Genomic DNA, 27,367 nt, shown 5'->3' with positions numbered 1-27,367 from the left:
TTAAAGTGATGCTCTTTGCATTTAATCAAATTTAGCATTTGTACAAGAAATAAAGCAAGCATCCAGGTCAAAGGCCCTGCTGACAGGCAAACTCTCTTTCTGACAGTTACCCAAATTAAAACTTTTTTTGTTTTTTTTTTTACATAAAATACCTATTTTCATTTACATAACTCATTCTTTTGCTTACATTAAACTTTGTTTTTGTTTTTCTAGAACTGTACAACTTTGTTACAAGCCAACACACGTGTGTTTTTCTCCCCCTATGTGGAAACAAAAATTACTCTCAGTAAGAGTTCTTATGCAACAATATATTTAACATAGATTTGGGAACTTTCCAAAATGTGCAACCCTAATATTGGAAACGCTGAAGTTCGAAAAAGCGCATATGATACCATGATACTCCGGCTGCTTCTCATTTCAAAAGAATGTAGTTAAAAAAAATTAATATATATTTTTTAAACAATTTGCTTTAACACACAGAGCTGTGCGAGTTAATTTGGGCTTTAAATAATAAAACAAAAGAGGGGAAAATAGGCTATACAACGTTACCCAATAACAAAGGTAGAATGAAACAGAGGCCATCCTGGCTGCAACATAACAGCATTCTCCTGCCACTTTCACCCTCAAGGATAAATCCTTCCATTTTAAAGAGCGTTTTTTTTGTTTTTTTTAAACTTCTTCTTTGAATCTGAATGTAAATGTTGAGTTGTCCCCTTTAGAAATGAGTAGTGCATATCTTGTCCTTCAGCCTTCAAGTTAGAGTCTACTTTTTTCTTTCTCCAATCAGTGGCGTCGCATTTTTACTTTTCGGACTGGGCTACCTGCTACTCCACCTTCACCGCCCTCATCTTCTTCATCATCCGCACAATCGTGCGTTTTTCGCCAGTAATTTTCTGCAGCACTGTCACTCCTCCTGCGGTGTTTTGGTAAAATCACAGATCGTCGATTCTCCTCTTTGTCCATTTCTAAAATTCTAGGCCTTTTGAAAAGGAAACAATGGGACTGCAGTTAATTTTTGTCACACAACACATCAATGCCAAGTGTTCAAAGAGCTAATACATTCAATCATTATTTGTTATCGCAAGTTGACACGATTGAATTTAGTTTAGTGATACAGCATGAAAACAGGCCCTTCGGCCCACCGAGTCCGCACCGACCAACAATCCCAGCATGCCATCACTATCCTACACATTAGGGACAATTTACAATTGATACCAATCAACGTACAAATCTGAATGTCTTTGAGTTTTGGAGGAGCACCCATGGAAAACCCATAGTCACGGGGAGAACATACAAACTATACAGACAGTAACAGTAGTCAGAATCAAACCCGGGTGTGCGGCTAAAAGGCAGCAACTCTACCGCTACACAATTGTGCCACCCTGGAACGGTCTGTTTCCATGTTATATGACTAGGACTTTATGACCGCTCCTCAAACCACCAACAGGTGTGCCCTTTATTAAACCATACAGATTGGTGGGAACCTGGTGACACTCTCCTAAAGCTTTATTCGTCAATTAGATGGTCACATATTTTACTACACCCTGCAGAATGTCTAAGCTATAAATAACTGACAGTATTTCACAAGTAATTCTTCAAGTGCTTTAAAATATACCCAAGAATGTCCGGGAGATTAGTAATCTTTTACGAGTCCTCAATCTAGTTTGAATATCAGTAACATTCCACTCAATGCAAAATGCACCAAAATTCCTTTGCTACCACATGGATGTCAACCACACCAGCCACTTCCTTTTCTCTTCCCTACCTCTGGACGATATAGGACACTGTATCCAGATTTAAGAACAACTTAATCCACTCTGCATTCAGACTCCTGAAAACCTCTTTCATACCCATTTCCCCAGAGGTGCTGCACAAACACCTATCTCATTTTGATTATTCTGCCATTACAAGTTTTTTTTGCACAAGAATCTATGCTTTGCACTCATTGTATTTATCTTTATTGTGTAGATCATTTACTGTGCGAGCTTCAAGCAAACAATAAATGTCATTGTGCCTGGATGTATTTGACAATAAACTAGCTGAATCTAGGTTAACAACCAAGTACCATATAATTCCTCAGCTTACCCCAACATGAACCCCCCCCACCCTTCACAATCTCCCTTCCAACCTACCTGTGTGCAGCATCTGGATCAGCCTTCCGATGAGACCGTTTCTGTTTCAGTAATGCTTGATATCGGTCACTATTCAACTGTCTGTTGGACATGTGTACCGGTAACACTGAGCTAGTTAATGATTTTGATTCCAAACGTGGTGCTTCTGTCCTTGTTCTATTGGAGAAAAAGAAGACATTTTATAAGTCTAGTAAATCCTACCACTGAACACAAATGCATAGATACAGCTTACGTACAATTACTGCCGATGCTGGTTTTTCAGCACATCCTTGTACTAATCACATGGGATCTTCGTAAGTAACTAGACAGACTGCGAATTAGTATAAATGAAAATTGGAAAAATATAACAAATACATAAAACCTGAACAGGTCAAATCTCAGGTGATTTATGCAGCTGTGTATAAGACAACATTACAGGCAATGTACGATACAGAAACTGAAAGAAACAAGAAAATAAACTGAATAAGGAGAAAGCAAAGGATATACAAGTTATTTGCTGCTGTCTCATGTCTAATTGCCTAGAGTCAAAAAAATAATCCATTTGCAACGTCATTGACCTGAATTGTTAATTTTTATGTTGTCTGCAATGACACCCAAATATTCTCAGGATTCTAGACACAAAATGCTGGAGTAACTCAGTGGGACGGGCAGCATCTGCCAGCATGAGTTCCAGCATCTGCAATATGTGTAGATGTATATATATATATATATAGCAAACACAATCTCGGCCATTTATTCTCCCTTTCCAAATAACTCCAGTGAACTCCACTCCCAGTCCAATGATTAGAGCAGATGGAATTAATTCTCCTAATCAGAAATGTTAACAATATTTATTGGCTTTCGGAGGTAGACATTCCTTTTCAGTATAGACACAAAATGCAACAGGCAGCATCTCTGGATGGATGGAATGAGTGACGGTCTGGGTCGAGAACCAGCATCCGCAGTTCCTTCCTACACATTAATGTTCAGGAGTTACTTTTCTGTCCCTCCGTTCCAGAAATGATAACTAGAAGTAAAATAAACACTTAACCACATGGAAGAAACTGATTAATATTAAAGCTGCTACATCAAAGAATGATCAACTCTTACTTTCGGAGTATGATAACTGCTCTTCGCTCCCTGATGTCTTGTGGTCGAATGCAATGAGTGATTTCATCTGCTGCATAATCACTAGAAAGAAAAATGTCAAGTCAGTAGATCCAACCATAATAATCAAAAATGGCTAAATTGGCACAGTAGGCAACACAGAATACTATGGTGCATATTGGTTAGCCCTGCGGATTAGCAGAATTTAATTATTACTAAATTACTTATGACTAATACATCAGCCAAAAAAAAATCATAGCATTTTTGTGGAGGCCACAAGTGAGCAGTTTTAGTGTAGTAAAAGCAAATAGCTGCTTCTCCATCAAAGGGTATAGGGGTAAAACAAATTATGAAAAGTTAAACAAATTTATCAATATCACATATTTGTCATAAATTAAAAAGTTGGAAGTGTACCACTGTGGCGAGCCCTGTATCACTTATTGCCATCACTTACAAACCAATTTCACATCCAATAATTTAGTTCTCAATAAAATAACAAATCAAGTGAATTCAAGCATATGAAAGGTACCAACAAGCAAGACAATACTGATGCACAGTAGCATCAGACCTCATGAAATTATAAGTACAATCAAAGGTGTAAAGTACTGGGAACATGAACAATTAAAATCTGGTTATTGACAAACTGTGGAAGGGATAACTGGCTGTCAGGTGGTATATTTCAGTGGAGGAATAGCAGTGGAAAATAAATATCAGCAAGAAGTTTATCCAAATTAAAAAGTCAGTTTTAATTTTCAAATACATAGGTTTCATTTATTTTTTATAACTATTGAACATCCCTGGATGTCAGGAAATCCAGAAGCATTCAGAGTCCTTGATAGGTTTGGTAGCTGCCTAAATGAGGCAGTGCCAAAATTTGTTGTTCGGCTGAAATCTTTTGACGGTATTACATCCTCCAAGAGTCCACTGCCACACAAAGTCTCGCTACTCACGACAGGAACAGCATTTTAAGCAGATGAGCTCTGGCTAATCTGCAAACGGCAAGTACGTACTTTCCACTTGGCAGCATGTTTCAGTCCTATTACACTCCCACCATCAAGTGAGTCTGGAAACTGCTAGTGCTATCTAAATTTGGAACTCAAATACTGAACGGACCTTGCACCCTAACAGAAATGATTTCTCCTTATGTATTTCATCAAAATGTCCCTTGGTTGAATTACTTAACTTTTTCCCTTATATTTCTTCACTCTGAAGAGACTTTATAGCAAAAGTCATCTTCAAATTCCTTGAGTACAATGATCGGAACACAATATTCAAGATCTAGCCACATCTATAAAAGGCTTATCATATCATTGCCTTCATACTCAATTCCTCAAATGACAAAACCACATTAGAAAGTTTTAAAAAAAAACAAATCTTTCTCAGCATGTCTTGCCACCTTCACAGAAATGTGATAATCTACAGCTCTCAGCGCTCTTCAGCATTTGTATAGCCAGCTGGTTTGCCAATGATCATCTTATCCCATTACAATTTCACATTTTATATTCTTATACTAATATGTGCTTGAACTGTTATAGGTGTACAGTAGAGAGCATATTGACTGGTTGCATTACGGGCTGGCTTGTCAACTTGCCAGGAATGAAGGGTCAGTTTTCTGACTTCTATACCACCTTGGTTCCCTTGATGGTGGGAGTGAAATGAGGGCATGGCCAGAGTACTGTGGGTCCTTGATGATGCTGGCTGCTTTTGAGGCAGCACCTTCTGTAGATCTCTTCGATGGCAGGGAGATCAGTACCTGTGATTAACTGAGCTATGTCCACCAATTCACTGCAAAAGTGTCTTGATTGCACTGTGTCTCACATAGAAACATAGAAATTAGGTGCAGGAGTAGGCCATTCGGCCCTTCGAGCCTGCACCGCCATTCAATATGATCATGGCTGATCATCCAACTCAGTATCCCGTACCTGCCTTCTCTCCATACCCCCTGATCCCCTTAGCCACAAGGGCCACATCCAACTCCCTCTTAAATATAGCCAATGAACTGGCCTCACAAAATTGATTGATTTGTACAAACTGTATTGATTGCACTAAAGACTTTGTTTTTCGTTTTTCTTTTTAAACTAATAATTAAATAAATAAATCTAATTTAGTTTATCATGTAATCTATTGAGTTCTGTGCTTTCAGGCTGGTTACACTGCCGAGAATAATAATTTTATTGTTCCATTGTTGGTATATAGAACAATTAAACACTCTTAACTCTCAACTCTGAGCAATGATGACAGAAGCAGGTTAAAATAAAATCCTCACTTAATTTTAAATTAGAAAATTAACCAGTATCAACTGTCATAAGCAGAAGAATTCTAAACTCCAACTATCACCCCTTCAATTCCTACAGATATTTGCTGCAATTCTATTTCAAGCATTTCCATGCACATAATATGAACAGTCAAAATGAACTGTAAAACATCTCTACAAGAAATAATCCAAAATAGAAATGTAAACAAGTCCACCTCAGCTAAAAAGGTTAATACCAAAGATCCACCACGTGTACAATCCTTGCTATAGTACTGAACTATGTGTAGGATATTTAAATTGCACTGCATAGATTGCAAATTGAAAACATAATTCTTTATATGTTGGTTGATAACATTTTAAGGAATTATACTTTATGACAGCATAAATCGGAGATCACGAAAAGAAAATCTGATTTGCACTCAAATGAACACAGCCCAAAGGTTGCCACTGATAAAACACACTTTCAGCCAGCAAGTTCACATCTGATAAAATCGCCAATCTGCTCCACCAAAATTGCATTAAAAGGCTGGGGGAGGAAAATAACCAGGATAAAAATATTTTTAAAAAAAAATATTGTACTTTGATACATTTGAAATTCTGACATTCTATGAGGGAAGTGAATGGGATGATTGCTGGACATAAACCTATGTAGCAGTCTACATGATCTCAGAAACTTGCTTAAAGTGCTTTGGGGGCAATGAAGCACTTAGAGGTGGTTAACTTTTGAAACACATGGAAACAATTGTATTGATTCCTAGGCTAAATTAGCTTGGAGGTCTATAGGATCAGTAAGCTATTAAATCATTTGACCTCACATTGACATTCAATGAGATAATGGCTGATTTATGACCAAACTTCATATATCTGCTTATCCAGATAAACCCCAATATATCAGGTTAAAATAAAATCCTCACTTATATTTTAAATTAGAAACTGAACTAGTGTCAACTGTCATAAGCAGAAGAATTCTAAACTCCAACTATCACCCCTTCAATGCAGGTTTTCCCCAACTTCACCTTTGAGACACCCAGCACTGTACCTAGATTCCTAATCATCTTCCTTGGGTCCCACAACATACTGAAAATATGAAAAATCTTGTGCATTATGTACTATATTCTTTAGAATGCAGCAATAATACCCATAAAATCTCCTCCCATTCATACCAGCAATGTAGGTAAATGTAGACTCCCGAAGCAGTCATATTTCCTTCAGATGCAGTGATACACTAATCAGATAATAGTGCATCTGTTTTGCTGCAAAAAGGTTTTTGTAAATCCTCTGGATAAAAGAGACCAGAGTTAGCCCAAGTTTCTTTCGACCTCCACAATTTCCATGGTTTCCAATGAAATTAATTCACTTCACTATCCCAAAATGCATTTGCCACAAATGTATATGATTGATGTTTATGATTTAACATTTTCATTTTGTTTTATAGGTAAACAAAGCTATCTGGTTTATGCCTATTAACAAAATGGTTAATAAATACGCTGAATTGAGGCAATAATACAGATCTTTTGAGAGCAAAAAAAAAAATGCTGTAGAAACTCAGTGACATTTGCCGTCTTGGTGGCCAAGCAGCATCTTGGAGACAGATGGAGACTTGATGATAACCAATATGAAGAGTGGTGAGGAAGAAGCCAGTTGGCCATAGGTGGAACTGGAGAGGTGGTGAATGTTGGGCAGAAAGGGGCATGGTGGAGTCAGAGATTGGAAGATAAGTTGAGGCAACAAAAGGGCTGCAGACTCGAGAATCTGATAAATGAGCAAGGTGCTAAGAGGAACCACAAGAGAGGGATGATTGAATCACTGCGAGAGATACGAGACCCACTGGGGAACGTAGGTTTGTAAAGGAGGACAAAATGAGTGAATCAGAAGGCAAAAAAAGGAACAAGGTACTGTTTACCCCAAATTGGAAAATTCAATGTTTGTACCATTGGGTTGTACACTACCCAGGCAGTATACGAGGTAGCATTCTTCTAATTTGTGTTGAGCCTCATCCTGGTAACAGAAAAGGCCAAGGATAATCAGATCAGCGTGGAAAGGGGCAGAGTAGTTGAAATTGCATGCCACTAGAAATTCGAGATGGCCGTTATGGACAGAGTGCATGTACTTGGCAAAACAGTCATGGGGTCTTTCTTGGAAGTAGAAAAAGGGCCACATTGCCAGCACCAAGTACAATACACTAGACTGGATGAGATGTACATGAATCTCTGCCTCACATGGTTGGGGGTGTTAGGACCCTGGATGAAAGCATGGTAGGGATAGGCGCTCTTATAACACTGTTCATTAAACTAGATCCAAATGCAATATGGTCCAGCCCTTTTGTGGCCCAATGTGGCCTACCCCTTTTGTTGTGGGACCCAGGTCACTCGGGTTCCTGATGTGATGGCATTCAGTACACATTACTCAGGCATAAATGAATTGAACAAATTACTAGACCACCTATCCAGATTTTCACGAACCAAATTCTCAACTTTACATCATTTACAATAAGAACTTTGAACTACTTTTTGGTCTGTTGAATTAGCACAGAAATGTCAAGGAATGGCATGCAATCACTGGGACAGAATTTATTTTCCTTTTGCATGTTATGCATCAGAGACCAGGGAAAAACTAAACCTTTTAAAAAGTCCAAATTATGTTAAGTGCTGTAACCATAATAGGATATAATTGCATGATACAAGTCTGTTTTGCCCTCTGGTGTTAACCAACTGGAACTGACACAGATTTGGTGAACTACAAAGCTCTTCCCATTGCACGTCTGAAAATATTGCAGTCAAATCCAAACTCATCTAAAAAAAGTTACATGATCATCCACGTGTTTTGTGGAGCTCAAACAAGTTCAAGATATTTCCTAAAATAATAGAATAATATCAGCAAATATGAATGTCTATATTCAAAGTTAAACATTGTTAAAGCTGCATCATATCACCTAAATTTTGAATTAAAATATCAACCTTGGATGAAAGAGTACTCGCCTATCAGATGTGCTATCTTTCAGGTGAGACATTAAATGGAGCCACTGCTCATGTATAATTGTATTTTAGAAGACCCGTGGACCCAACAGCAAAGCAGTTCTTCTGATGACCAAGTCAACATCCCTTTCCTAACCATCACAGCAGATTAACTGTTTATCCATTATGTTTTATTCATTAAGTGTTGCCGACCAGGTCATGATGTAATGTATGACCAATCGTTCTCTACATGGTGGGGACAAGCAGTTTATTTGGAATCGCAATGTGTAGCAAGGGTACCATATGATGATGCCCAGCAAGGACTTCCAGTGCTTAGAATGTGATATGAAGCAGGAAAGGCACAGTGTGCACCATAGAGGTGGCAATGAAACACATGACGTTGGAGTAACTCAGCAGGTAGAGAGGTGGAAGGGGAGCAGAGAGTGGGGGAAAGATGGGCAGGGTAGTGGGAAAAATGGGTATGCACCAGGGTGGAGATATTACGTAAAATTAGAGAATTCAATGTTGATGCCATTTGGTTTGTAAGCTACAAAGGCCTGTGGCCTCATTTCTGGCAATGGAGGAGTCCCAGGATATAAAGAACAGCATGGGAATGTGAAAGGGAGTTAGAATAGTTAGCAAATGGGAGATCCAGCAGGCCTTAGCAGACAGAGAGCAAGTGTTCCTCGAAACAGTCACCTAGTCTATGCTTGGTCTTACCAATGTAAACCATATGCCAATCACACCTCTCGCCAACGTGTGGCTTATTCAAGTGTCTGTCTAAATGTCTTAAACATTATAATTTTATCCACTGTCCACTACCACATCTGGCATTATATTCCAAGTCACCAACCACTCATTTGCTGCCATAAGGTACCATTCCTAAACATGTTATCGACAACAGTGTTTACAAATAAATCCCAAGATTCCCTTTAAATACCTGTTACCATACATCTATGCCATTTTGTTTTTGATTCCTCCGTCTTGGGAAAAATATACTGACTATTTAACCCACCTTTGCGATTCATGATCTCATATCTTCCACTGGATTACTCCTTAGCCTCCTTCATTCCATGGAAAACAGACCCAGCCTATATACAATATTTTCCTGTAACTAGTCTTCTAATCCAGGTAACATCATGGTAAATCTCCACTCCACCCCCTCTAGAGCAATTACATCCTACAGTGTGGCAATCATAACTACACAATACCTCATATGCCAAACAGCATTTTATGAAGTTGTAACATAACGTCGATATTTTTTCTTCTTTATCCCAGCCTATGAAGACAAGCATTCCGTATACTGCTTCACCACCCTATCTACCCATCTTTCTATTATCAGGGAACTGTGGATTTGCAAGGAACCTCTGTTCATTAGCATTCTGAAGTGCCCTACCATTTAGTGTATGTCTTATTCATATTTGACTTTCCAAAATACACCACCTCGCACTCGTCAACATTAAATTCCATCTGTCAATGCCATGTTAAACCTCCCACATGATCTTTATCCCACTGTAGCCTCAGACAACCTTCCTTGCTATCAAACACCACCATCTTTTTTTTTAAACATTTAATTTGAGTTGCCTCTTTTGTCACTCCTTAATAATAATCTTATTTATATAGCACATTTTCAGTCAACTTGCATTGACCCCAAAGTGCAGTGCTTCACATAATTACATTACATTACACACAGGCAAAGGTGGGTGAAGTGTCTTGCCCCAAGGACACACCGACAGTATGCACTCCAAGCGGGATTCAAACCGGCTACCTTCCGGTCGCCAGCCGAACACTTAGCCCATTGTGCCATCTGTCGTCCCTTAGAACAGTACAACACAGAAAATGGCCTTTTAACCCATAATGTCTGTGCCAAATATGATGCCAGATTAAAGCACAATCATATCCTTCCAATCCCTCCATATTCATGTCCTATCTGAAAGCCTGAAATACATTGCTAACAAACCCACTTCTACCACTAACAGCACAATTCCAGGCAGCTATTGAGTTAAAAAAAAAAAAAAAAAAAAATCAAAATATCCTTCTCTTACATTAAAGCTATGCCCTTTGGTATTTCACGTTTCCAGCCTGGAGAAAATATTCTGACTGTCCACTCTATTTATGCCTCTTGTAATTTTATAAACATTTACGCCCTAATTTTCCAGAGGCAATAGTTCCAAGTTTGTCCAACCTCTCCTTATTACTACCCTCTAATCCACTCAGCATCCTGTGCTCTTTCCACATCCTATCTGTAACGGGCGACCAGAAATGCACACAATGCTCCAAATGTGGCCAAACCAAAATGTTATAAGCCTGCAACATGACATTTTGACTGTTTTACTCGATGCACTGACCACAAGAAAACTATATGCCTTCTTTGCAGCTCTATCTACTAATGTTGCTACTTTCAGAGAGTGATGAACCTAACCCCAAGATCCTTTTGCACATCAATGCTGTTAAGGGTCCTGCTAATAATTGTACATTTTCCCCTTGCATTCAGCCTCCCGAAATGTAACATCGCATACTAGCCTGATCAAGGTCCAGCTGCCATTTCTCCACTGTAACTGATCTATATCCTATTGTACCCTTTGACAGCCCTTTTTACTGTCCTCAACTCCACCAATGTTTTAGTCATCTCTCAACATATTTACCAACCTATCCACATCTCCATTTGTTATTATATGTAACAGAAATATAGGTCTCAGCACTGATTCATGAGGAACATCACAGGACACTGGCATCCAGACAGAATAACACCCTTCCACCACTACCCTGTTTGTATGGGTAAGGCAGTTCCGAATCCAAATTATCTAGTCAATTTATCCAATTATCTTGGATCCCATGCATCTTAATCTTCTGGAACATCCCCCTCATGAAGGGCTTTATCTGACGGTGCTCACGATAAAATGATTTGATAGGAGTAAAAATTCCAGATTTAAACACGACAGAAATATCACAAAACTCAGTGATATTTACTACAGCATAATTACTACAGGGTAGTAATTAGGAACTATTCCAAAAGGAGTCTTCACAGCAATGTAGCAATATAAGTAGACTTTTTTTTTTAAATTTAAATGTAAAGCAAATATGGAGAAAGGTAGAAAAACTCAACAGGACATGTCACATTGTAGGAAGAGTCACATCTCAGGAACTGGGGTGCATCGGGCCTGATAGGTTTTGCCATTTCTCGTGATAACTCCTATAAAATACAGTATACAACTGCTGGACAAAATCCTAGATACTACACTGGGTCATATTATATTCGTAAAAATGTCAAACTGATTAAAAGAGCATGACTTCAGTTTTGAATTGCACAATGGTGCAGATTTGTTAAATAAACACTTAAAGTAATGGAATGGTTGAATGCTTCTTTCCACTAAAATTAGTGTCTCTGCCTAGTCACCCATTTCAACTAGGCAACAACTAAGCAGAGCACAGCTGGGGGTCTAGTAAATCTTGTTTTGTTCAGTCTCGGCATGTTAAAATCTTTAAGTGCTACTGGTGCTCTTTTAACCCTGCAGCCACCGTGACAATTTGTATTCTGTGTCACAGGAAAACAAACGTACATTGGAAATGGATATTTCACATATAATCTTATAAAGAAGCGGAAATCCAAGAATCATTGTCCCAAAAAGATAATAATCCAAGTCATTTGTATTAAAATATCCCAATTTTTGTTTGAAAGCCACAAAAAAAGTCTGCTTTGAACATTTTCCCACAGAATGCTGCTTTGTATTAGGCATGTGTAACTTAAACTTTAAGCACAGGGATTTCACCGTATAACAAAATTAGTTCAAAGTCACTGCTCTCAAATAGAACTCTACATCCAGGGGCTGGAAGAAAATATATAATTCTACAACAGGAAAAAAGGTGGTTTGAAAGTCCTGTCAGCTAGGATCACTGTGCAAGAAAAATAATCAAGAGTTATAAATAGTAAGATACAAGTCTAACTCTATTTTACCAACAATTTAGAAGGCAAAATTGGCAAATAGATAAAAATCTGACCAAACAGTTTTAACAATTAAACCCGATTCATTTGAAAAATGTTAACTTTACTCCTTGTTTCTTCTTAGCTACATTCATTACTCAGGATAATACTGCAATGCCAAAACAAACGCAAAAAAAAACGCTTTGCAGAGATTGTACGTTACTGTAACCTGTAAGGTTTGTACACAGAAAACGTAATATCACAAACAGTAGCATAGATTCTGCCCAACATCTTAAATATATTTACCAAATGGCACGTTTTAAATACATGTAAAAAAAACTTTGTTTGAACTGCTGCTTGTCAAGCAGAATGCAAGATCATTGCAGAATGCTGCCAGTCACCTTCACTGACCAACACCAAACCAAGAGTTTAAAAAATAAACTTTTAAAACCGTGACTTGAGTTATCAATAATTTCACTCTTGCTAAATAGATTTCAATTAAATAGACCATTAATCATCAAAAGAAAAATGACAGTTTACAAACTTCATCCTCTTTACCCGTAAAGCCCTTTTCAAAGATAGACACAAAATGCTGGAGTTACTCAGCGGGACAAGCAGCATCTCTGGAGAAAAGTTGACGTTTCGGGTAGAGACCCTTCTTCAGACTGAAGAAAACCCTTTTCAAATGTGGGCAGCATTTGGACAATGACTGTCAGTTGCATATACAATCACAGGATGCTAATCCTGCACTCACCTGCGTCACTTTTATTCATGCTTAATTATAACTAATGAGCTAAAACCATCTAACTAAGAACAGGATTAAATCAGATTGTTCTTATCTGAATAGTTAATGATCATACTGGTCAGGCATTTATCTACTTTTGGGAAACTAAATGATCTGATAATTACAGTGCAGCAAGGAGAGCATGGAGTGTAAAAAAACACTACCCACAGGACAAAAAGAACACCCAATAAAATCTGTTTTACTTTAAAGATGTGAAGAATAATTGACCAAAACATTTAATTAGCTTTCAAAGCAAGAAATAATACAATGCAGAAAACTACCATTATGAACTCAAAGTCATCCGTGTCCATTTTCAGTGACACCAAACCATGACAGTTTTCTTAAATCTTGGTAGAGATGGGAATACTGTGTTTAGTGTCTGGAATGACCAGAGAGAAACAGTACTATCGATGTGCAGAAGCAGAGAACAGACTTGCTTGGCATATCAGTGAACTATATTCTGCTACGATTTACTGAAATGGCTTGCTAACGTTTAATACACCAAACTATCTTGCACCCAATTACCAATGAACCCCTATTGATTCTGAAATACTGCACCCCTAACCAACTCTCTTATAAATGTGTAGGAAGGAAATGCAGATGCTGGTTTAAACCGTAGACCCAAAAAGCTGGAGTAACTCAGTGTGTCAGACAGCATCTCTGGAGAAAAGGAATAGGTGACGTTTTGGGTCGAGCCCCTTCTTCACACATCTGATGGGCCTCAACCCTAAACATCACCTATGGTTTTCTCCAGAGATGCTGTCTGACCTGCTGAGTTACTCCAGCTTTTTGTGTCTATCTTCTCTTATAAGTGCCAAACCTTTCGGCGATTCCCCCCCCCCCCCCCCCCCCCCCCATCACAATTATTAATAAATCATTAGAACCCCTTTCACCATTATAGACCACCAAGAACTATCCTTTATAAATACTGACACTCCAAATAACTTTTGGACATTTCAATCCACTCACAAAAATGATCAAGTCAAGGATAAGCATTTCAATAATTTTCCATGAGCATATCATAAATATTACATTAGGCAGTCAGTAAATAGAAATCATAGAGATGCTTTATTCGAAAGCTTGATAAACTCAGATTCCATTTCAAAATTTGAGATTAATTGTAAATTAAAAAAAATAAAACTGCATATGGCTAGAAAAACAATAAAGTAATAGTACATGTCCTGGAATTTCTTACCAGATTCTTGTTCAAATGTGCTTTGCACCAAGGAATGAAGCTGTTCCCCAAATGGCAGTACATTATATTTTGATTAACTTTTTGTACTTATTTATTCATCCTTGATCTCATTACTAGCTTATTTGTTCTTGCTTTTTTACAAGATAGTTTCTGACAGACTCTTATCAGCTTGAAATATTTCCCAATTTGTTTTATTTTTGTCATAATCCACCTCCTTTTCCAAACAGTCCACACTTAATTTCATTTCATTTTTATTTCTCATAGATTACTCTATTTTGTCCATCACAACCGTTACAAATTATTAGTGTGATTATTATTGCTTAAAAATCACTCAGCACTTTCAAGACTGACCAGTATTGGTATTTTTCTCTGCACCATATCCAAGGGTGTTTTCTCAATTTTACTGTGGGACTCCTGAAATACTAGAGAACTGGTTAATGGCTATGTGAAAGATCCTAGAATAGATACCGGCTTGAAATAAATCACCATGTGACTAGGGGTAGCAGCTGGTTCCTTTAATCAAAGATTTGCTATCTAGAAAACTCCCATTTAAATCAAGACCATTCTAGAAATAGTGAAAAGCGCTTTGGAATAAAAAGTAAATCAGAATTCAGTTATACATGCAAATTACATTAAGACTCCTTCCACCTAGAAACCCCTGCCAACCTCTCCTAATTCAGATATTTAGCAATTTCCATTGCTTTGCTAGTTTAAAATTTTAAGCAACCCAGGATTTGAGTTGTATTTCTATTATCTAGATTGAAGAAGGTGTAACAGGCATAGATCACAAACATTACTCCTTAGAACAAACATTACTCCCTAGAACAGAAAGCTCCATCCCCCACCCCTCCCTTCCACCTTCCCCCACTCTCTCCTCCCCTCAACCCCACCCTCCCTCTCCTATCCTCCCCCACCCCTCCCTGACTGCCCTTCCGCCCCTCTCCACCCCCACCTCCCTCTAGACATCAGTGGATAGGACAGTTATGGGGTCAAAGGACCAAAAGATTAATATCATATCAAGGGAGGGAGAGTGTGTGTGTGTGTGGCTGTGTGTGTCTGTCTGTGTGTCTGTGTGTCTGTCTGTCTGTCTGTCTGTCTGTCTGTCTGTCTGTCTGTCTGTCTGTCTGTCTGTCTGTCTGTCTGTCTGTCTGTCTGTCTGTCTGTCTGTCTGTGTGTGTGTGTGTGTGTCGCACCACATGGCTTCCGGACATTTCCGACAAATGGAACCCTTGCAATAACCCTACATGCAGACCCTACATCTATAAGAAAAGCCAAAGATTTATGGTGTGCATGCTGCAAAATGCATGACTAAATGAGAATCTTACTGAATACAGCAGGTACAAGAGGCAGAATGGCCTTCTTGTCTTATGTCCTTACAAGTTGCTGATGAGACAAGGCAAACACAGTATACTCCTAGTTAGTCGAAAAGCTGCTCAAGATTTGGACGGAAACTGAGAATGCATGTGGTTCCTCTCTCCACACTTTCGATCTCCCATAACACCAAGCTATTTAAGAGTTGCAAGGGTATCATGCGCACCACACAAATTACCTTTCATCATGTATGCTCTGCAGATGATAAACATGGATGATATCCAGCCAAGACACGCCTTCAGCTGCCAAGCTTATATGTGGTTCAGTACATTGATCAAAAAATCAAACCCATTCTTCCCCATTCATTGCAGAAGAGAATGCATCTGGTCAACCAGAATTACTCAAGTGAATTTAAACCAGGACATCCTCCGGACAATTACATCTACCAGTAAAGCGATTGTGTACTTGAATCTGGGAGATGCTATTATTGGTGACCACCCCTCCCCCTCCAGAAACCATTCAAAGGTCCTGCTAACTATTCTATTCAATTGTGACTGCACCACAGCATGCCCATGTTGCATTGCTATACTCAACACACAAGAATTGAAAACATTGAAAAGATAACAAATGTTCGGCAGATATTGTAACAGTTAGACCACTGCCTGTTTAATATGGATGGTGGGCATGGGTGCAAAATAAATTTCAGGACTTGGAGTCATACAGCAAGTCACAAAAAGGTCACCCCTCATGTTCATAACATCTTTCCCCATGCACCTTAAACCTGTGTCCTCTGGTTCTTGATTACCCAACTCTGGGTTAAAGACTGCATTCACCCTATCAATTCCTCTCATGAATTTATACACCTTCAAAAGATCACCCTCAGCTTCCTGCGCAGCAAGAATAAAGTCTGCAAAGTCCTTATAAAGTACGGTCATGCTAAAGAAAATATTTAAAAAGTGCCAGCTTAATTTACTGCAGTATTTAAGCCACATACTCTGTTGCTTTCAATCCTATTATTTGTAATTCGTACTGTACTAACAAAACATTTTCAAAACAAGAGGATTTGCATTGAAAAATAATTGTAGTGTTCTCTGTTTGGATAAGGGTATTCTAGAATAAGTGAGACCATATGCTAGACCCCATGTCAAAGCATAAAACAAAATACAAGCATGCAAGATGCATAATTTAAAAAAAACATTTCCAATTCATACATACTGTCAAGTGCCAAAACGTCAAAATGTTTGTTGAAAATCCGTAGCAGCAAATGAAGTATCTATTTCAATACCCAAACATTTTAACAATTAGCAATTAAACAAAATGTAAAGTTGATGAAGATAAATATATAAAGGTTTAGGATAGAACTGCAGATGCTGGATTAAATCAAAGATAAACACAAAATGCTGGAGTAACTCAGCAACATCTCAGGAGAGAATGAATGGGTGACGCTTCAGGTCGATATCCTTCTTCAGACTGATTGTCAATTCAGACTGATTCAGTCTGAAGAAGGGTCTCGGCCCGAAACGTCACCCACTCCTTTGCTCCAGATATGCTGCCCGTCCCGCTGAGTTATTCCAGCATTTTGTTTCTATCTTCTACATAAAGGTATAGGTTTACAGCAAGTATCTAACAGGAAGATACTGATTAAGAATGACACAAAACAGAGAATATGTAACTTATACATGAATGAAAGACCAAACACCAAGAAATGAGGCAAGAGCGACTGTGCTTAAGATCACATCAGCACTTGACTAAGTGTAGCATAAAAGAGCCCTGGCACAACTGAAATCAATTACATTATAACAATGGTTGGAGTCATATCCTGTACAAAAGAGTGCAGAGGGCCTAGATTGTTGTCGTAAATCGACCTAACATTTGGATATCCCTGCAGGAGTTCCTGAGCATAATGTCCTCGACCCGACAATTTGATTTGACTATGTTCTTCCTTCCACCATAAGGTCCAAAAGTTACAGCTCCTCAAACAAAATGGAGTCGTCCATGCCTACATACAGTGACATCAAGACAACAGCCATGTTTGAGTTGCAAAGTAACATTCTGGTCACACAAGTACCAGGTAATGACCACTTCTCTAGACGGGTTCAGCCCCAACACTACTCAGGGAGCTCAACACCATCCAGGATAGATTGAGATACTAATGGAATTAAGGATGACTACTACTCCCAGTCTGAAACAGGGTTCCAACCCTAAATGCCGCATCGTGCTTTCTTCAGAGATGTTGCCTGACCTGCTGAGTTAATGCATCATTTCGTGACTATGACCGACATAAACCAGCATCTGCAGTTCCTTGCTACACAATGAAATCAGGGAAATTGGGCCTATGCAGAAAAGTGGCACTGAGATACTAGATCAGCTGATCTTATTGAATGACAGGGCAGACATGAGGGGTCAGAGCCTGCTGCTTGACTGGAATCTTTTCCATTCTTCTGGATAACCTCCACCACAAAAACACCAAGTATCAAAGCACCACAAAGTATCCCATCTGCTGCAGCTATTTGCTTCAGCACCTCTCACCACAACAGTCCAACCTGTAAACTCTATCACCAAGGACAAGAGCAGCAAGTGCAGTGGAGTACCATTATTTGCAGATGCCCCAAGGTGTAAATCCTGGAACTCTCAACCTAGCAGCACATTGGAAGAATCTTCACAAGAAAAAGTGCTGTGACTCATGGCAGTTCACCACCATCATTTCAAGGGCAATTATGGATGGTAATTCCGAAAAATGTATATTTAAAATGATTGAGAGAAACTAAGGTGTGCACAGATTATTTCCCTTTCTTGCAGCTTTTGTCCCTCCCACCTCCTAGTTTGAGAAATATAGATAACTTATGGACTGCCTTTGTCAACTAGCTAATCAAACCACTCTAACTGCTAACATTCCTTTCCATAAAACTAGTGCTTATCTTTACCTTTCTCCATACTATCTCAAATCTTTACCTAGCAGGCAAAAATCTATTTTACTTTTACATTTTGGGGGGAAAAAAATACTTTCCTACCTAGTTATATCACCTGATTTCAAATGTCAGAAATATATTTTATCTTATCGATTTCTTTTAAAATCCAAATTTTCATAATAACATCATCCTGTAATTATCAACATTCCAGCAAATGCAGCTGTAGTTGTGCATTGCTTCTCATGCTGACAACCTGTTAAACTTGTATTAATTCTAATGATATCGTGACATTCGATAGCTCAGAAATTCCGATGATCCGGCAACTGGCGTGCTCATTAGTCCAGAATGTGAGCAAGAGGGAGGCCAGAGTGAAAGCAAAGCCTGGGATCGGGAGTGCGGCCAGGGCAGGGATCTGGATTGTAGGTTGAATGTGCATTCAGAGCAAAGATCTGAATTATGGGAAGGTTGGTGCTAGAGTAGGTTCGCAGCCAAAGCCTGGAGTGTTTGTATTTTTCCTGCTCACTTTAAACTCACCAGGTTCCCAAGAACATTTATCATGTGTAATTTGTAGAAAGGTGAAATCAGTGTTAGGCTATCACAGGAATAACATTTAATATTTAATATTCCAGAAAATCTACCGGTCCAGCAATGTCAGATCATTGGTGTGTTACTATATATTCTTTCCAAGCAACACAAACCAGCGTCTAAATAAAGAGTTACACTGCCGAGGCTTAAACTACATGTCTTTATATTGCAGCTCTCCTGTTATAAAAAGCTAACATTACATTTTTCATTAATCATTCACTTTATTATAGTTTAGCAATTTTTTGGACAACCCCTGAACTAACATTTCACTTTATACAGTCACGTCTGTGTTTTTTCCATCCAAATGAATGACCTCATACTTAACTGTTGAAATCCACTTCACAGTTTTGCTGATTTGTTTACTAATCCAAGTGTCTATCTTTGTAATTTTATAACGCTGCCTACACCACTTGATGTACTAATTAGACTTGTATAATTTGGATATTTTGCAGTCATGCTACCACTAAACAAAGTGCATACACAAACTGTCTTTTTCACACAGAGAGTTGTGTCTGTGGAATTCTCTGCCTCAGAGGGCGGTGGAGGCCAGTTCTCGGGATACTTTCAAGAGAGCTAGATAGCGGAGTCAGGGGATAAGGCAGGAACGGGGTACTGATTGGGGATGATCAACCATGATCACATTGAATAGCGGTGCTGGCTTGAAGGGCCGAGTGGCCTACTCCTGCACCTATTGTCTATTAGATTATTTCAGTACGAAGGCCTTTATGCATGGAGCTTTGTATATGCGAGCAAAGCTGCCTCGCTCCTATTATGTGGAGCCCTGCTGAGACCAGATGAACAATATTATGAACAGGTACACAAAAAAGCTGGAGAAACTTCTCCAGTCTGAAGAAGGGTTTCGGCCCAAAACGTTGCTTTTCCCTTCGCTCCATAGATGTTGCTGCACCCAGAGTTTCTCCAGCTTTTTTGTGTACCTTCGATTTTCCAGTATCTGCAGTTCCTTCTTAAACACAATATTATGAACAGGTCTGGTTTCCATACCCAAGGATTTACTTGCAATATAGGGAGTGCAAGGTTGATTTCTGAGACAGGAGTGTTGTTTAGAGGAAAGAATAAACAGACTGGGCTCGTACCTGCGAGCTCAGATGACAGAGGTGATTTTATTGAAAAATACATTTTTTGTAGGTCAATACAAAATTAACCTTTCCTCTAGCTGAGGTATCTAGTCAGAGGGTACAACTCAAAATACAGAGTTGGCCTATCAGGGCAGAGATGAGAAGTAATTTCTTCATTCAAGGTATCTAATTGGATGAGAGAGAAGGTACAAGGGGCCAGTCCTGCTTTTCTTTTGTGAAGTCTTGTCAAATGCCTTCTGGAAGTTCATATAAACACACTCCTAGTTTACTTGCTCACAAAATTGCAACCATCGTTCTGCCTTATACAAACCCAATTGGTAAACCTTGCCAATTAAGTCCTTCTGAATTAGAAAATCGGTTTTCATGTAGAAAATTCAAAAAAGGAAATAATCGCATGGCAACAGGAAAATAAATCAGAGAACTCTATCAAATAGGCATGGTTCGGCAATTTATATTCTGCTAAATGGTTACAAAAAAATCATAACTTCCACAGTCCGAAATCTTCACACAGGAAACAGAAATCTATAAATGTATGTTATATGTGCCAAAAATGTGCATGTTCTGTCCGAAATATCAAGAATCTGATATTTGCTGGAAATCTGAAATAAAACAGAAAACGAAGGAAATTCTGATGTGATCTCAGACCTGAAACGCTAACTCTCTCTTTCCACATGCTGCCTGACAGTACGTATTCTTTTAATTCATGTTATTCATTCTCCTCCCGCGCTTCCACGTGCAACGAGCAACAGAATCTTCCAACGTTCGACTCCCATGGTCAGAGTAATGAAAGGTTGAACTTAAAGCTTCATCTCTGACATATAAAACAAATGTGATGTTACTGCATTTAAGATCCTTACCTGAGCACAGTAACACTCCCTCTTCGGACAGGTAAGAAGTAGACGGGCTCTGACACCCGAATGGGCTTGAACTGGAACTTGCAGCCGAAGCAGAGAGCTGAATCGCTGAAGAAGGACACGGAAACGATGGGCCTCTCGAAGATGTGGATGGGGTCCACGTGCGAGACGATACAGCCGCCCGGCTGGTAGTCGTTGATGACGGCGCTGTTGACGAAGCCCTCGGGGATAATGCGCTGATCCACCAGTTTCTTGATCACCAGGTCGTGGACCCACTCAGGGATGTCGTCGACATCCCCCTTGGGATACAAACGCTCCTGACCGGGGCCTCGTTTTTCCAACTGCGAGCCGTATGTGTAGCCTTCCCCGAAGAAGTATTTGTTGCGCAGCGGGGCCCGGTCCACCGTGTGATCGCGGTAAATCCCCTTCTCGGCCCGGGAAACCACGTCGTCGATTTGTGACTCGATTAGTGTGCACTGATCGGCGGTGAAGAGACGCACCTGGCGGATGCCCTGCTTCACCCGCCGGGCTTCTCCCTGCCGCTCGTCGTCGTAGTCGCTGTGGTACTTGCCGTGCTCGTACTCCTCGCCGCTCAGGTCGGCCTCGCCCTCCGCCTCGTGTTTCCTCTTGCGGCCGTTGTACGGCGCTGCCGCCAAGGCCGATCGCAGCGGCTGTTGCTGTTGTTGTTGCTGTTGCTGTTGTGTTGTTGTTGTTGCTGCTGTTGTTGTTGTTGTTGTTTCTCGCGGTGAGGCGACTGGAGCTTCTCCCTCAAGTCTGCGTAGCCGCCTGCCGCCATCTTCCTCTTCAGTATCACGTGTGTGACCGTCGACGCCATTTTGTTAAGCATTTATTGGGCTGTAATGGCGTCCTCAGCTAAATCTTCATCTCACTGCTCCGCTATCAACTGTTCTAATCGTAAATCTAAACGACCAGAGCTGTAATTCTTAGGTTCCCCAATAAAAAAGAAAGGTAAGACTATATTATTATAATTTTTTGTCGATATTCTGTCGTGAAAATGTTATTTTCTGTTCTCCCATCAACGGCCACGGGGTTTGTCGGTACATTAGAAAGTTATTAGACTTATTTTATTACATCTTTACTTACCACAATAATAAAGACAAGTTTAACACTTCTATACGTTTTTTGTTTTGTTCTTGTAAGGGTTTGGTCTCCAAAATATGGCCCGCGGGACACATTGGGCCCAGTGACCACGAGATTTTTCGAGCTCAGACTCGAGTCCGAGAACGCGGCGGCTGTTACCCGTTATATCCCTCGAATTGTCGTGAAGAAGGGTACAATCAAAGATTATACAACTCAGCTCTATCATCTTTGGGTGCAATGGTGGGCCGGGGATTCGGCGGCGGCGGTTGCAATCAAAGATAGTAGAGTAGCTCTGCACTATAATCTTTGGTCGGAATGGGACGGCTGAACGTTATAACATGCTATCGTTCCACCCTCCCTCTCCCCCCCTTCTCCCTCTCCCCCCCCTCCCTCTCCCCCCCTCTCCCTCCCCCCCCCTTCTCCTCCCTTCTCCCTCTCCCCCCCTCCCTCTCCCCCCTCTCTCCCCTTCTCCCTCTCCCCTCCTCCCTCTCTCCCTCCCTCTCCCCCTTCTCCCCCTCCCCTCTCCCCTCTCCCCCCTTCTCCCCTCTCCCTCTCCCCTCTCGATCCCTCTCCCTTCTCTCGATCCCTCTCCCTTCTCTCGATCCCTCTCTCCCCTCTCTAATAAACTCTTCTACATTTAAGGTGAAATGACATATAAGAGACAAAAAGCATCGTCAATATACAGGTCTCTCCACACAACTGAAAACAATTGCACTTAAGTGATATGTCATCCATTGTGCAGGCATCTAGTTATGATCATTTTTTTTTTATTATTAGTTAATCATAAATGATATCTCCTGTAATTTCAGATGTCAACGGTGGGTCCAGAATACTCGTCGACAAGATTTCCTACACCGAAGTACGGAGTACTTGTCAGCCAACTGTTGTCTTTGTTCTGTACACTTTGAACTTGACCAGTTTTCCAACAAGCAGACTAAGAACAGGCTAAATTGGAATGCTGTTCCAACGCTCTTCGACGTTCCTAACCCGCCGAAACGTCTGTCTTCCCAACGGAGGTTACTCAAGAGGACGAATGTGAACCTCCCATCCTCACCAACGCCTTTAAAACAGCAACGAGGCAAGTAATTTTCTCCTTTTTAAAATAATTTATATTCTCTCACTTTGGCTAAATATGAGAAAAAAATTGTATCCAACCTGATATGATTGCTAATGGTCAATATGTAATGGCATGTATGGTACTTTGATTTTCATTTGTGAAATGTTCACAAAACTATAATCACATATAAGACTGCACAGTGTGGGTGGTGGAATGCGTACTAGTATTTAATTCAAGTAAGAACATCCATTTAAAACTTCCTCAAGCCTAATTATTAGAACATTTGAATTGATTAAATTTATAAAAAACCTACAAAAATATATAGATCATGATTTTATTCTGGTAGATTGAAATTGGTGCATCACATATATATTTAATTATAACTAGACCAAGTGCAGACCCGTTGTGTGATCCCCCAACGTGCGGTTGTGGGAGGTGGGCGGCACGCAGCGTCACGCACACTAACTATCCCCCTCTCGCATTCACGCTAATTACCCCCTTGATATAAAATTAATATGATTAATTTGCTCCTTTTACCCCATAACCACCCTATCTACTGAAGCATAGCCCCCAACTTGCAGTCACATCAAGAGCGGGGGCGGGGGGGGGGCGGGGGCAGAGAGAGAAGGGGCAGAGAGAGAGACAGAGACACAGAGAGAGGGGCAAGTGGGATAGGGGTGGAGAGGAGGATAAGAGGGAGGGTGGGTGTGGGTGGAAAGGTGGGGGAGATGGGGAGGAGAGAGAGAGAGTGAGGGGAGAGAGAGGGGGATGAGGTGGGGAGCAGGGAGGGGGAGGGAGGGGGGATGGTGGAGGGTAGGGGGTGGGGGGGGGGGGGGGGGGGGGGGAGAGGGGGAGGGGGGGGGGGGATAGAGGAAAGGGGGGGAGAACCTCGGCACACATGCGGCGGAGGGGGGCTCTGAGCGAAACGGCCGTAGGTGGTGGCATTCTCTCGGAAATCGCAGCACAGATGGCAAAAAACGGTCAAGAACAGACTTTCAGTAGTAGATGATTATTTTTTTAATTAGTATGCTTGCCATTTCATTCCCCCTTTTTCTTTTTTCTTGTATTGGCAGTGCCATACAACATACAGACAGAACATTCTTACTGCTCAGCTGCAGACAAAGTTCCGCGGGAAGAACCCAGCAGTGTCTCTACAACTCCTGAAACACCTGATCTTCAAATCACACCAAATGTAAATGACAGCAGAGCTCTGAAGAAGGATTTTCTTTGTTAAAGTCTGACCGCTGAATCTCTGTCTATTGAAATTGTCTCTTTTTTTTATCAACAACAAAGAGACATAAAGATGCAGTGAGCAGCAACAAGAGGCACAGCAAGAAAGAATTATACTCATCTTTGACATTTAAAATGTTGTTATATTTTAAGAGATGTTAAACTTTAATAAATCATTTTTCCACTTTTCATGCCTGCGTGTTCTTCATCACAATGGGAACCTAATGGGCAGGAATGGATACTCTGTGGGAGTATCTTGCTTCTGCCCAAAGATAGGATCTTCCCTTCGGCCTCTGCACAGATCCTATAGTGGAGCAAACATAGAAACATAGAAAATAGATGCAGGAGGAGTCAATTTGGCCCTTCAAGCTAGCACCGCCATTCATTGTGATCGTGGGTGATCGTCCCCTATCAATAACCCGTGCCTGCCTTCTCCCCATATTCCTTGACTTCACTAGCCGCTAGAGCTCTATCTAACTCTCTCTTAAATCCATCCAGTGACTAGGCTTCCACTGCCCTCTGTGGCAGGGAATTCCATAAATTCACACATTTCTCTGGGTGAAAAAGTTTCTTCTCACCTTAGTCTTAAATTACCTGCCCTTTATTCTAAGACTGGCCCCTGGTTCTGGACTCACCCAACATTGGGAACATTTCTCCTGCATCTAGCTTGCCCAGTCCTTTAATAATTTAATATGTTTCTATAAGATTCCCCCTCATCCTTCTAAACTCCAGTGAATACAAGCCTAGTCTTTTCAATCTTTACTCATATACAGTCCCACCAACCCAGGGATCAATCTCGTAAACCTACGCTGCAGAAGAACCTCTTCACTCTATACTGAAATCCTCTTGTTATGAAGGCCAACATTCCATAGCTTTCTTTACTGCCTGCTGTACCTCTAAGCCAACTTTCAGTGGCCGGTGTACAAGGACGCCCAGGTCTCGCTGCACATCCCCCTTACCTAACCTAAATCTATTGAGATAATAATCAGCCCCCTTGTTTTTGCCTTCAAAGTGGATAACCTCACATTTATCTATAGTATACTGCACATGCCATGCATCTGCCCACTCACTCAACCTGTCCAGGTCACCCTGCAACCTCCTAACATCCTCTTCACAGTTCACACTGCCACCCAGCTTTGTGTCATTTGCAAACTTGCGAGTGTTGCTCCTAATTCACTCTTCCAAATCATTAATATATATGGTAAACAGTTGCGGCCCCAATAACAAACCTTACGGCACTCCACTCGACACTGCCTGCCATTCTGAAAAGGACCCGTTCACTCCTACTCTTTGCTTCCTGTCTACCAATCAATTTTCTATCCATGTGATCACCCTACCACCAATACCATGTGCTCAAGATGGACCACTCCTGCAAAAAACAATCGGCAATCGGCAATGTGGGCAATACGACTTGTCTTTCTTCAGGTTCCCCATTAAGGAGGAAAGGTAAGAAAACATTTATTACTTCTGGTTAGTTCATTGAGCTCAGATAGTTGAGTCCTCATGGCAACATCCTTGTAGAAATCTTCTCAAGAGCATTTTCTTTCTACATCTCTGTTATTTAATGCAGAATAAGAGCATATTGACTGCAGATATTTTCTGTAATTTCAGATGTCGACATTGGACATGATCTACACCGAACTGCGGAGTATTTGTGAAATAACTGCCCTCTTATGTACATTGTGTGAAATTGTGATTTGCTAACTGCACAAATATAATGCGAATGGCGATTTATTTATTATTGTATCTATGTTGGACATTTTGCTGTTTGGTGAAGCAGGGGTGGGGCTATCATTGTGTTACATACGTTAAATTGTACATCACTTTCACTGGTTAGCTGATATGCTGAACTGCAACCCTGTATAACTCGCGCACAGAATAATGTGAATTGTGTAAATCTTATCCCAACGGGTCCCACTTAGTCTATTGATTGTGTATAAGCTGCAAATTTTGTCCTTTGTTTGAAATGTGTAGAATGTGACATCACTTTTATTGATTATCTGATATTCTAAATTCTGCAAATTCTGCAAGCCTGTATATGTCGTGCACAAAATGATGTAAATAAAAATTGTTTTCCTGTTTAAGAAGTTCAATTGAGAATTATTTGAAATTGTGGGGGTTGATACAAAATACTGTTGACCCACAAATGTGTTGATATGAGACATTCACATTTAAAAAATCCATGTCGCAAAAAAAGCAAGAAGGTGCCCATGTTATTTGACCAACTTGCCAGATTAATTTAAATATACACAATACACAATACAATTTATTTGTCACTTGAACCTCATAGAGGTTGTTGGAGCCCCCGGCGTGCGCTAGAAAAGTGCCGCAGCCATTTAAGCCACGCCGGGCGATGATGTAAGGCCCCGCTCCAGGTCATCCTCGACCCCCGCTACTCGGGCGGAATAATTTGCCGTTGCGGAAGCCCCGAAAAGCGGTCTCCCAGCAGGGACCCGCAGGCTCCGATATTACTGTCTGCCAGGCCTGCGGTTGGAGCCTCCGAATCTCCGGGGCTCGGGTCACAGCAGCGCATGGGTACATATGTAGGTATGTATGCATTAGTTTTGCTCCTAATTCCCTTTTCAAAATCATTAATATATATGGTAAACAGTTGCAGCCCCAACACCAAGCCTTGTGGCAAAAAAATCCAGAAGATTAGTCAAACATGATTTTCCTTTCATAAATCCATGTTGACTTGGACAGATCCTTTTACTGCTATCCAAATGCCCCATTATTGCATCTTTAATAATTGACTCCAGCATCTTTCACACCACCAAAGTCGGGCTAACTGGTCTGTAATTTTCCGTTTTCTCTCACGCTCCTTTCTTGAAAAGTGGGATAGCATTAGCTATCCTCCAATCCACAGGAGCTGATCGTAAATCTATTGATCGTTGGA

The 27,367-nt window shown here is 40.4% G+C and overlaps 1 protein-coding gene across 1 annotated transcript; it reads right to left on the bottom strand.

Annotated features, from left to right (window-relative positions):
* alkbh5 (alkB homolog 5, RNA demethylase) lies at window positions 1-21,879 on the bottom strand. The gene is given in 5 exon segments (XM_055651239.1): window positions 1-979; window positions 2,133-2,288; window positions 3,222-3,302; window positions 21,087-21,793; window positions 21,796-21,879. Coding segments are annotated over 5 exon segments (1,224 nt in total). The 3' UTR covers window positions 1-783.
* Window positions 21,880-27,367: the final 5,488 nt, after the last annotated feature.

The sequence above is a fragment of the Leucoraja erinacea genome, chromosome 20 (assembly GCF_028641065.1).
Source record: "Leucoraja erinacea ecotype New England chromosome 20, Leri_hhj_1, whole genome shotgun sequence".
In the NCBI taxonomy this organism is placed as follows: domain Eukaryota; kingdom Metazoa; phylum Chordata; class Chondrichthyes; order Rajiformes; family Rajidae; genus Leucoraja; species Leucoraja erinaceus.
The sequence above is the reverse complement of the archived record's forward strand: the minus strand, read 5'-3'. Positions and strand labels throughout refer to the sequence as shown.